Here is a 12,405-nt window from a genome sequence, read left to right as displayed (position 1 = left end):
TCAGTGGGTGTAGGGAAGCTCATGAACAATCCTCATGTTTGACAATGAGGATATGATTTGGCTTTGATTGTAGAAGAGCTGCCTTGGACTTTTACTTTCAGTGAACAACTTTGTCTCCTGATCATGTAAAACAATGTCAAAGTATACTTGTAGTATGGGGATGAAAATGAGATATTGATTCTTCACAATATCTACTACTTGTTACTTTCATTGTAGTTTGTGTTTTCAGGTTATCGATTACCAGTCTGACCAACCATTAAACCCTGGCTACTGCTTCAAGCAAGCAATACAAGTAGAGTTTTTCTGCAATGAACTTTTGACTGTCAAAGAGTTATTGGAATTTTTCCCTTTTTTTCGTTTCAAATATGGGTTTTCTGGATAGGTAGACTCAAGGCCCCTGCTCTGCCCACTGCTTACACATCAAGTATCATCAGCCCAATGCAAAGTTGTCTAATCTACCATTTAAAAATGCAAGGGTGTGTGGATCACTTGGGGATGAATGGAGATGTGCGGGAGTTATGCCGTTACAGTGGTGAATGGTTGAATTTGTGTCGGAAAATTTATACGTGGCTAACCGTGACGATTACATGCAAATATATCTTTTAGGACCAAGTTTTCCTATACCCAGTGAATGGGGAAAGGGTGGGGACAGATCTGACCCCTCCATGGGGCATGGGTCTCACACCTTAGAGGTGGGTCCCACACCCCATGGAGGGTTCAGATCTGTCCCACACCCATCCCCATGTGGGTAACAGATCTGAACTCGAATGGAATCTGTATGGTTGGGTATCACAAGGGTATTTTGGGAAAAATATTAAAACCCTATAGGTGTTTGTAAACCCTAGGATGGTGTGGTGAATTTTCCTGTGCGCGGTGAATAAAATACAACTTCTCCTATCTTTTATTTCAATGGCCCAGATTTCATGATTCTGATTCGAAGGATGCTAAAAAAGTGGCTCAAGTAATTCCTTCTGCAGCCACGGTGAAGGAAAACTCTCTTTAGGTAAAATGACAATTTTGCTTGATGATTTTAACATTAATAATTTGTTGTTCTTGACTTGGTAGAACAGTCCACTTGATTTATGCTACATGGCATATGATTTGGATAGTTTTTAACTATATGGATAGGTAGGGTTCATCCAGGATAGGCATGTGTCTAATTTGGAGGTTTTGATTCAATCATGTAGTCCACTTGTGAACTATGTGACTTACATTGGCATCAAATTTGAGCCTCAGGTGAACCGTCACATGGTCAGGGTTAATGGAATTGGAATCTGCCCATTAGGATCGGAAGATTCTACGGCTGATCCGGATTCTGGCCAATCCCAAGGACATTTTGCTGCAATGGTAAATAGGGATCCTGGCCTCGCCTTCCTGCAAAATTTAGATTCCACCTGCTCTGCCATGACACAGCCTGAGTAGCCATGCTTTCATCTGAATTACAATATCAGTTAAAAGGAAAAATTTTACAGGGACACAAGCTTGATGTTATGACAGTCCATCTTAGATTTACAAGAAAACAAAAGGGTTGAATAGCACAAGCAAGCATTTAAAAGCATCAATTCTTGAAACAGGGGGATGAGAAGTGAGGAAACCCTTTTAAAAGTTTGAAAGTAGGTAGTGGGCCAGGGAATGAAAAAGAAAGAGAACCGCTTTAATAACCATCAGGATAGTTAACAGCATTTTGATAAGAAAAAGTTTCATCCCATCCGAATGAGATTAATCCCTTCTCTTCAATTCCAACTGAAAATAATTGTACAAAGTTTCTTCTTCAACAGAATACACAAAAAAGAGAAAAAAAAAATGCATCTTATCTTTACAAATATGCTACCTCCCCACCAATCTCTTGCTATACTACAGCTGTGTTTTGACATATCCATGTTTCTATACTACTAAGTTTCATTCTTTAGCAATTTTTTTGATGAAACATTCTTTAACAGTTTGCAAGCAGGATGAAAGGCACCCAAAGGATAGCCCATGGGCTAACATTATTATTGCTAATTTTATTGTTTCTTCACCCTCCTTGAGAAGAACTAAGGTTCTTATCATTGACCTGCGACGCAAGCATCACATCATGCTACAAAATCATGAAATAGATGTGAGGAACTAAACCTGTGTCGTTCGTAATCAGCTGTGTCAGGGCCCCCAGAAGTAGCTACTGTGTTGTACATTTCATCACCTCTCAATGTGACAAAATTGTGAGGGGTACTGCCAGAAATGGGCAGGCCACTTTCATCACAGTGCTGCAACCCCAAAGTGAGCGACACCCCACTGCTGCTCCCAAACCTACCCAACTCGGCCATCTCATATGCAGCAGCGGCACCCATGAACCTCACACCACCATTCCTGTCAGACTGAACAAGTGCATCCTGGAAAAGGCTACAATCATCTAAACTGGGTCTTTGATCTTCCCTTAATTTCATCCCCCCATAATCAGTATCATCTCCTTTATGGGTATCATCCTGAAAGGCAGCTTCTGCGTCCGGTCCAGACATTTCTATATCAGGGACAAGATTGGATTTTGAGTCATGAAATGGTTCAGGCTGGCATCTATCAGTCACTGTACTCATAGTTTGCTGAAAATCTTCCCCCTTATCCTTGGGTGCCTCGTTATCATCCCTTCCTGCTTTTGGTGCATTTTCAGATGATGAATTTGAATCAATTTCAGTGTCACCAGTCTCTTCTTTGTACATCTCCTCAACCATGGGCTTCCAGAGTCGAACCCGTGCATTTATAAACCAATTTGAGACCTGAGAGTAGGACCAAAAGAGAAAAAGGATAAAGGAATAAGCCCGGCTTTGAGATATTGTTTCTAATGAGATTGTAGCCACCCTTCAACTCAAGGAACAGGCATATTGTTGTATCCTGGGGTTTAGAGGATTCTCTCTTTAGTCCTCAGCCTCCCTTCTTAGGGCTTGAGGCTTGTATAGGGAAAATTATCACCTCCAGTTTGCTGACCGGCCCAGTTCCCCAGTTCCTCTAATAGGGGGATGGTGGACCCCACCCGGGCAGGGTGTTTGGGCATGGGTAGAGAGGTCATTTCAGCCCCCCTTTGTTAGAGGAACTGGGGAACTGGGCCGGTCAGCAAACTGGAGGTGATAAAGATCCTTGTATAGTCACCTCCCCCCCTTCTCATCCCTTGTGTATCCTCTCCCCCCCCCCCCCCCCTCCCCCTCCCCCTCTCTCCCCCTTTTTTTGGGGTTTTTGATAATGATAATTTATTCACCCCCAAAAAAAAAGTAAATTTTCTTTGCAACGCTCATTTACCTGACTCCTAGTTAAGCCTGTCTGCCGAGCTAGCATGATTTTATCAGAATCCTTTGGATACCTGGTGAACATTAAAATCACCAAAGAAGTTAGGCCGTCAAGTGCATTGGAATATCTTGTATGGGTAAGGGGAAGAAGAAAAGGAGCGGTAGTTTGAGGGATTACGGATGAAGGAAGTGCTCAAACAACCAAGCACGAAGAATAGAAACAGAGCTTTCAGGGAGCCCCCTCTGTGGCCTCCAAGCATGCTGCTGCATCATACCAAGCTGCTGAAGAGCCCTCTGCTGCTTGAGCTGCTGGTCCACATAACGCAGTCGAGAGATTCCAACCCCCCTGCTGTTTGTTGAAGAATCTTGCTCGCCAAGGTTCTTTCGTGTCGCTCGAATCTGACCACTGATTGCATCATGCAAACACCGAAAATGACGGGAGATAGTCTGCAGGGCCAGTGCCGTATAAGGTCTAGCAGCACCACATCCTGCTATCACGTCAAAAGATGATACCACAATCTGCATCTGATAATAATACTGCTTGTATCTTCTATCAACCTGCAACAAGGTAATTTAAAATGAAAATTGGATGTCCAAAGACAAACTGAGAGCAATCTTGTAAGTTGGCACTTGCTGCATAGGTTATCCAAAAATGGGAAAACAACAGATGGAAAAATAGTGTCTGCAATGTTTATATCAACATTAAGAAAACTTTTTCCTGTGATAAATCTTGTTTGACAGGACTTGAATAACTTGCATCTGATTTCCTGATTTAGCCATCATTCCAAAAATCAAGTCATAAGTTCATCAAACCCATCATAGTTGTGTGACGGTTGAGTACCTAGTTATGGCAGATGTGAGAAAGCAGCGCACACCATTTTGTGTAGAAACAATATGCATGAAAGAAAACGACAGAATTAAATGTTTTTGCTACAGGATCATGACATGGCCTTACATTCCAAAGTTTTCATATTCCAAATTTCAAGCATTTTATGGATAATCTATGATGGTATGGAGAAAATGGCCAAGAAAGATTTCCAACATTTGGCTACTAAATGCCGGATTACTATATGGTCCCTCCCGCTTTAAAGTTCGTTCAGGGTATTTAAAAAATAAAAAATTGAAAGTAACATGACCTTTATAACTTAAACAGGGTGAAGTCAGATTCAGGATCCTTCTGATGAAATTGAAGATTGATAACAAAAATTAAAGGGCTGTATATTCCTTGAGGAGAGGAATTGAAAATTTTATAGCTGGAATTAACAAGAGGAAATGAGCAAGCAAGAGAACATTTCAGTCTTTTAAACTTCAGACAAGGAGCCAAAGCCCTCAGAGTTCATGCCTGTCAAAGGAAAGAAAGCCTAAAAACTAGTTACATCTACTCCAATACTAAAACAGACCATCTGGTAGTTGCCAGATCACCTAAACCTTAGCATCTGCTGAGGCCTAGTTTGCCACCTCCTCCCAGATTCTGATGTAGGCAATGAGGTCTTAGTTACGTAGCTTTTTTTTTCTCTTCGACACATGAATAGTTAGTAAAACAATGATACCACAACAGGAGAGACAAAAGGATTAAGTCGGTTCAAATGGATTAGTAGTAAGTATATATATTAAGGTTAAAGCAGGTACAAACAAACATACTCATCACACTTCCAACTTGTTGGGAGCTTTTACACTTGCAGAGAAGATTATATTCTTCCACCCTTTACAGGGAATTATTTAATCATAATTTCCATAAAGCATTGGGTAATTTCGATATTTAGTCATTACTTAAGAGAGAGGAAGAACAATATGATATATGAAACATTACGCCACAATTAAATCTGAAATAGCCATCATGCACATGGACACTTAGTGGTCTCCATGCAAGTCAACACTGAAACAATTACATCAAGATGACATAGCCATTAAATCTGAAATAGCCATCATGCACATAACAGTGGACACTTCAGTGGCCTCTATGCAAGTCAACACTGAAACAAATACATCAAGATGACAGATGATAGAGTACCCTAAACCAAAAGGCCTTCATGAAAATAATTTGGGCAAACTCTCTTCACCATAAAAGAGAATAGGCACCACAATGTGCTTGCCACCAATCAATGATTTCTTTTATCTTGTTAATTTTGTTTTTTTTATTTTTTTTTGGGGGTGGGGGGAATTGGGGGAGAACAAGACAAAAAAAAAGGTGAAAACTTCAATAATTATTTTAAGTATAGGTAGTAAACCTCAAACCCTCTATGCAATTAACAAGTAAAAGAAAAAAAAACCAAACTACTGGTTTTTCTCCGTAAGATTAACTTTACAAGATCAGCTAACCCCCACCCCCCCCCCCCCCAAAAAAAAAAAGAAGTAAAACGATTAGTACAAACATGTGCAACTGGAAAAATATGTCTTGTACTAGAAATAGTACAGGATGCTGTAAGATTCAAGAATGATTCATGAACTGTTGAGATGCATCAGCAACCATGGTAACATCTACGTACTGAAGTTAACTTACTTCAGATTCAGATGTATACATGGGAGAACATGACTTTCTTTCTACTCCTAGAATCATTGGTTAGTGGTCAGACACAATCAAGTATGCAACTGATGAAAATGTGATATCTCATTTGATATCCCAAACCATCAGACTCTAGATAATCAAATATGCAACTACATGTAGAGTCAGGGCCAACTGGTCAGAAATACTTCTCAAAATCAACCTACAGCAAGCAGAAGTTACCTAATTGGAATTGCATGAGAAAGCATAGGTAGAATGAATGAGTAAATTTCACTTTTAAATCAAGGTAGGTTAAAGTTCAGGAATAATCCCTCAAAAATTCCTTCCCCTCTGGAAGCTTAACAATGCCATTGCCACTCTTTCAATGCAAATAACTTTCTTTTAAACTTCCTTTGAACTTTTTTTTTTTTTTGGATATATCTCTTAAAATTATATTCAAGAAATAAAAATTATTCAGGGTGTGAAAATTGTCCTGACAGCTTGCCATTACTTAGAACAACCTTCAATGAGAGACAATCAGAGAGGAATGCAGCACAGCCTCCTCTTTCAGATTTTGAATGGCACACCATCAAGTGCTAAGAGGTGGAAGGAATATAGAATTGGGGGTGTTCTAAGCATAAAAATAGATACTACACTTGATCCAAACCAAAAGGCACCAACGCGTCAGTCCTTAATCTCTGGATGTGAGACTCCTACCCATTTTAAGAAGAATACGGGACCTACTTCTACTTAGGTTTAACTGTAAACATCCAGGAGGATGTTGGCTCTTGAAAAAATTTTAACAGTAGATAAAAAATATTGGGTGTGTAACTGGAGAGGCAGATACTTGTCATGTCAAAGGGAGGATATTGCATATGATGCAGTAGCATGGTAGTTTCCATTGGTAGTTTAGGAATCTAATGCAGGTTCTTTTGGGTTTGTTTTGGAACTATGGATTAGATGATTGGTTTTTTGTGATTATTAGTTCTTTTCCATTTTAAGTACATGAAATTGGTGAAATGTTGGCGGTATTACTTTGTAAGTTATTGGACAGAATTAGAGAATGAGTTTGACAACTCATCTCTTTCCCTGGGGTATGGATTTCCACTCCCTCAGTGCTTCTCTTACTCCATTTCTACGGTATTAGCGTATAACTTATTATCTTATGCAGCTTCTCAAGATAAATGATTTCATTCTTTGGAAGCTTTATTGTGCAATAAGCCTAGAAGTGAAGAAATCAGAATGTACAGAAGCCAGTTCCTTCTGCAGTTCATTGGAGGTTTGTGAAAACTAAAGGGATTTTTAAGGAAGTACTAGACATTCCCAAGGATATGCAAATATGCTTGGTCCCTTATCTTAAATTGATTCCCATGCTCAGAGAATTCCAAAAGACTAACAGAAACTCTTATGAGGATGACTCTGATTCCACCTGTGGAATCCATTTATTGCACTTGTTTTTTAACATAACAGGCATTCACACATGACACTGTACAACATTTTGACAAATATGAATAAAAATTGGGGGGCAGCCCATGGTCACACTGCACCCTCTTGTTTCCACACTTCTCGGGGGGGGGGGGGGGGAGGGGAGGGGATGGTGTGTGTGAGCTGCCTGTGCACAGGAAATTATCATAACAATTTAGTTTACAATATTCAATTAAGAAAAGAGTGATGAGCCTGTGGCAAACATGCTGAAAGCTTGCACCATGGCTGGAATCATATGCCATGTTTCAAACTTGTCTGGAGGCAATCTACACAGCTTGTGAGGTAGGAGGTGAACTGTATTTCACCAATGTCACTGATTTTTCAGTCCTAGTTTTAAGAAATGGCACATGTAGAGAGTTCCTATCATACTCATATGAGTAGTAAATCTTACAGGACCCGTTTGCACACGTGTGTGAGTTTGTGAGAGAGAGCAATTTCCTAAGCCAGTGATTTAGGCAGTGGTGGAGATTATTGTTAAATTAGAAAGTGATTTGTTCAATCAACTGTTTTCCGGTGACCACTGACAAGAAATTATACTTGTGGAAATCAAAGTTCAGCAACTGATTTTTTCAGTTACCATATAGAGCAAAAGCTACAACAGGGTGTTTAGGAGAACAAAGTTCAATTAAAATGTTGCAAAAATATTTAAATTTCATGCAGGAGTATACTATTCTACCTAAAATTGGTTACATGACCGGTACATCATGGATGAAAACCATACCAAACAGTAGGATGAACAACTGTTAGTTTACAAAGCTTGTACAAAGGGACGGCTACAATACAATAATTGTACATGATGAGTGGGAAAGTTGCACAAAGTTCCATATGCAAGAATTTCTTTGCATATGTTACAAAGCTAATTGTAAATAAATGGAGGTTGAGACAAAATTCTCTTTCCCTGCTCTCATAGCTTTCTGTGAGCGTTCAGACTCACATCCTAGCAATGAGAAGCACTGCAGAATCTCAAGAAGCAGAACACGAGGAATAGTTTCGGATTCTAAGAAATTAATATCACATGGTGTTAACACACTAGAATAGACCAATTTCTTAAATGCATACAGAGAAAACATACAAGAACAACAGCATAATGAAAAGCAAAAAAATACGCATACATACATACATACATAGATACATACATACATACATACAGTGCTATGGTTTAATGAGGAAGTTTTAAAAGTTTAATTTTTCATATGTAACACTCAAATCAAAACACGCATGGCAATTTCTTTAAAAGAACTTTACTCACCATAAGAAATAATTGAGGGTAGGAGAATAAAGTACTTTTCAGATCTTTTTCCAAACCATTTGCACAACATTTTTGCTTTGGAAGAATGATCATATCATAAAGCATTATCCTATTTCTCATGGATTCCAAACCCCCCTCCCCCCCCTCCCCACTTTTTCAATACAGTGCATAGGTTTAATATTAGCCATTGGACAACTTCCTACCTCTCTCTCATTCAAATTTGCACCAGCATCTGACTTTCCAATTTCACTTCCTACTGAATGCCTGAAGGTGGAGATAAGCCTTCAGCTCTCCCTTCTCGGAAGGTCTTTCAGGAGTCAAAAGTATGAGGGTTAAAAGTTGTGCAAGATTGAAATATGGAACCATTTCATTTCAAGAACTACATCCCCCAAAATATATATATATATCCTTGCCTTAATAGCAAAGGTCTCCCAAGTATTAGTAGGTCAACCAGGAGGAACTAACTACATCCAACCTTATACCCAATGCAAATCACAAAAGAGTATGCCAATTTTGAAAAACAGCAAAGCACATCCAACAAAATTTCACCTAGCAATTGATTCTATCTGATTCCATCTTATCCACAGGATAGGGAGAGAGAAAATTGCTTGGCATTCCTGCATGTAATCTGGAAAAGGAGATCAGAAAACCAAAACCCTTCTACATTAATTATTAAGACATTTATGCTTTCTTGTATTCGACCGATCTTCTTAGGAAAACTAATCAAGGGCTGCTCATATTTGTGCACAACCTCCTGTTCTACAAGATGCTACTTCTGAAAGTTGGAAAAGACAACCCTCCTACATAGACTTGAATGATTTAGCTACATTACTTTTGAGGTCTTCAGTGATACCTGCTTTAAAACATTTGCATGCATCAGAAAACTAATGGTTATAGGGGTTCATTATACACAAAAACAACAGAGGAAACCAGAGAATTTATGCCAAAGCTTTAACCAATCACATAGTTCTAACTAAAAAAAGTAAAGAGGTAAGCGAATACCAGTAACATTCAACCACAGTACATAGGATTAACTACCGCATAAAATAGATAAGAGAATTGAAGCAATGAACTAGGAGATCCCCTGAATTAGTATGAAACAATGAATGTAATGGCGCACCTCATCCAACATGGACAAAAGCTTTGTCATCTTGTTCTGCAAATCCTGCCTTTCAGCAGGTGAAAGCTCAGCATTGTTGGTACCGGACTCTTGAGGTTTCGAAGAGTTCCCAGAGGTAGTAAGCAACTGAGTGCCATCATTTGATTCTCCTTCAGTCTCTTTGGGATCCTTTAAACCAGAACCATGGAATTTTTGGTGTTTGTCAGATTCTGATTGTTTCAAAGCCTTGTGAACATTGACAACTTCATCAAGCAGTTGTTGCACTGCTTTGAGGTATTTGGAGTTGGGAATAGTGTTTGCAAGACCCGTTAGTCCGTAAGGAGATGGATCAGAATGCATCAGTTTGGGGCCCACTGAGTATTGGAAGTTATTCAATGCCTCCCCTTTGATAGCATCACGATTTGCTCCAGAAAAACCAGGCTGCAAGTATTCAGCATCCCTCGACTGTTTACCTTGAGAGCTTTCGTCATCTTTACACGAGCTGGTCCCGTTACCCCCATCTCCCGACATAGACGGATGAGAATTCACGAGTGAAGAGAAACCTGGGTTGGAGTTCCTGTACTGGAATGGAGACACAGGAATGGTGGACGGGATCTGTGTGCTAAGGCTGAGGGATAACCCTTGTCCCTGTAAATTCTGTCCACCATGTAGAATCCCAAGTTGTCTCTGCAGACCCACCTGGGAATCCTCAGCAACGGAGCCGCGTACCATATCATCCGCTTTGCTGTTTAACTGCCCACCAAACGATTGCATGCTAGTGGAGCCACCAGCCGGCCGCATGAACATCATCTCATTTCTGCCGTCCCTCCACACACCAAACTGTTGTTGTTCACCAAGATGAGAACCCACAAGATTTGAGAAGGTGCCTTGCTGTGTAGCAGTTGATTCTGATGTTCCCATGGAAGGAAGCTCGCCGCAATTCTGCTGAGGCTGAGAATTTCCAGCTAGGGATTCTGAGTAGGAACCAGCAGAAGACGAGTAGTTCATATACATCATCATGTTTCCAGGAAGAACCGATTCCTCAGCATATGAAGTAGTAGGTACAGGGTCCCTTGCATATAGGGTTGGTATGACTTCTCTTTGGTTGCTGGAACCGGGGAAATAAGTAGCCATGCTTACTCCTCCTCGAAAGATAACACATCACCAGCCTCCTTTGCAAGGAATTCAGTAGCTCCAAGAGCCGAACTGCCTCGGGGAAGAACAGTGACCAGGTATTAGCAACCCTTAAAATATCTCAAAAATCTCCTGTAGCTTCTAAAATTCGATCTCGAATCCTTACAACCCGTCCTTGTTTTCACCTGCTTTACAACAGCATACTCAGAATTATACAAGTGAAAGAGTTTGAATTCTCTATTAAAGAGATTGAAGCAGACAAGTGACCAAACAGAGAACAATTATTTTCAAAAAGGCCAAAAAGGGGTGTGGAAGAAGGGTTTTTTTCTGCCATTTTTTGAGCCACTGTTAAATGGTAGTGGCAGAAAAACATAAACAGAAAGAGATCTCGGTATCTATCTAAACAGAAAGAGGAAGAAATCCCAACTTGCTGTGGTCTAAAATCCTTCCATCGAAAGGAGAAACGGGGAGGAAAATTTTTGCCAAAGACATCTAGAAATAACAAAAATTGAACCTTTAAAACAAATTAGAAATAACAAGTAACAACCCAAACCGGAAAACCCAGAACAAGAAGAAAACCAAAAATACCCAGATTCTTGAAATTGCCGAAAGCAATAATTTCTGAGAAACTAAAGACACAAAAGACGAGCACGTATCAAATGGGAAAACATTAAATGACCAAAACAACAAAATAAATTCAATTTCTCAAGAGAAAAAGATACTTTCTTTTTTTCATCTCTGGATCATCATATGACCTTTACTTCAAAACCCATATCATAAACACGAAAACAAGAGACGAGGAAAACAAAATTAAAGTATGACAGCTTTTCCGTTTTCTTATCGAACACTAACTATGGAACTTGGAAGGTAAACACAAAAAGAAAGAGAGTAAAAAAGAAAAATAAATTTACCTGAAAACCCGAGAGTGCTGTGTCTTTCGTGGGGAGCAGAAAAGCTCGAAAGCACACTCGATCTGCTGATACAATCCTCCCAAAACGGAGACAACCCAATCCCAAGATTCAAAACCAACGTTCCTTTTCATCGAACAAATACAACAATAAAAAACATAGAACACTTGTTTAAAAGATAGATTTTTTCTTTGTTAAATAAAGAATAACAACAACAGCAGCATTAACAACAACAGTTATACGTTCGTTCACCCCTTTTCTTTTCTTTTTAATTCGTATGTTCTCCATCCATCATTCCATCATCCCACGTGAGAAACATCCCCTCTCTAAACTCTCTCCATTAAAACCTCTTAAAAGTTTCTCACAAAACTCAATAGATCATCCCAAAATAAGAGCCTTTTCCTTTCCCTTTCACCTTTTTTTCTTTTCTTCTTTGAGTTCCAGCTTCTGTTGTTGCTGGTGATGTTGGTTTTGCTATTGTTATGGTGTTCAAATCCCTAACCACCAGTAGGTAGACCTAAACCTCTCTTCAACCCATCTTCTCTTCTCTCTGCTTCAAACACATTCCTCTCTCTCTCACAGCGTGGGGAAGATCTAAAACGATAACACTCACCATATGAAATGATATTTTTAAGTTTATTCTTTTAATATTGGAAATAATGGTGACTATCATCATCTTAATTATATTAATCCTTGATTAGCATATAATTAATTAAGGTGTTCCCCACTCGAGTGAGTCAGTTCCGTGTCTTCTCCCTCTTTTGTAAACGTTGTCTTCTTCTTCTCTCTCTTTT

The 12,405-nt window shown here is 39.4% G+C and overlaps 1 protein-coding gene and 1 long non-coding RNA gene across 4 annotated transcripts; one reads left to right on the top strand and one right to left on the bottom strand.

The window, feature by feature from the left end:
- Positions 1-3: 3 nt before the first annotated feature.
- On the top strand, positions 4-10,721 carry LOC122661490. Its single transcript, XR_006332894.1, has 2 exons — positions 4-149; positions 10,628-10,721. It is a non-coding gene; the product is annotated as an uncharacterized LOC122661490 (long non-coding RNA).
- Positions 1,634-12,184, bottom strand: LOC122661483 (BEL1-like homeodomain protein 6). 3 transcript variants are annotated; one of them, XM_043856890.1, is made up of 7 exons: positions 11,615-12,184; positions 10,780-10,888; positions 10,330-10,741; positions 9,591-10,281; positions 3,433-3,812; positions 3,268-3,328; positions 1,634-2,750 (listed from the first exon to the last, which is right to left on the bottom strand). In XM_043856890.1, the coding sequence occupies exons 3-7, from the start codon at positions 10,701-10,703 to the stop codon at positions 2,073-2,075; spliced, it is 2,184 nt and encodes a 727-aa protein (XP_043712825.1). In that variant the 5' UTR covers positions 10,704-10,741; positions 10,780-10,888; positions 11,615-12,184; the 3' UTR covers positions 1,634-2,072. The 3 variants fall into 3 exon arrangements, with proteins under 3 accessions (XP_043712825.1, XP_043712823.1, XP_043712824.1); XM_043856888.1 differs by having other exon boundaries at positions 9,591-10,741; XM_043856889.1 differs by having other exon boundaries at positions 9,591-10,741; positions 10,780-10,844.
- Between the last annotated feature and the right edge of the window lie 221 nt (positions 12,185-12,405).

The sequence above is a fragment of the Telopea speciosissima genome, chromosome 5 (genome assembly GCF_018873765.1).
Source record: "Telopea speciosissima isolate NSW1024214 ecotype Mountain lineage chromosome 5, Tspe_v1, whole genome shotgun sequence".
Lineage (NCBI taxonomy): Eukaryota > Viridiplantae > Streptophyta > Magnoliopsida > Proteales > Proteaceae > Telopea > Telopea speciosissima.
This window is presented reverse-complemented; position numbering and strand designations above follow the sequence as displayed.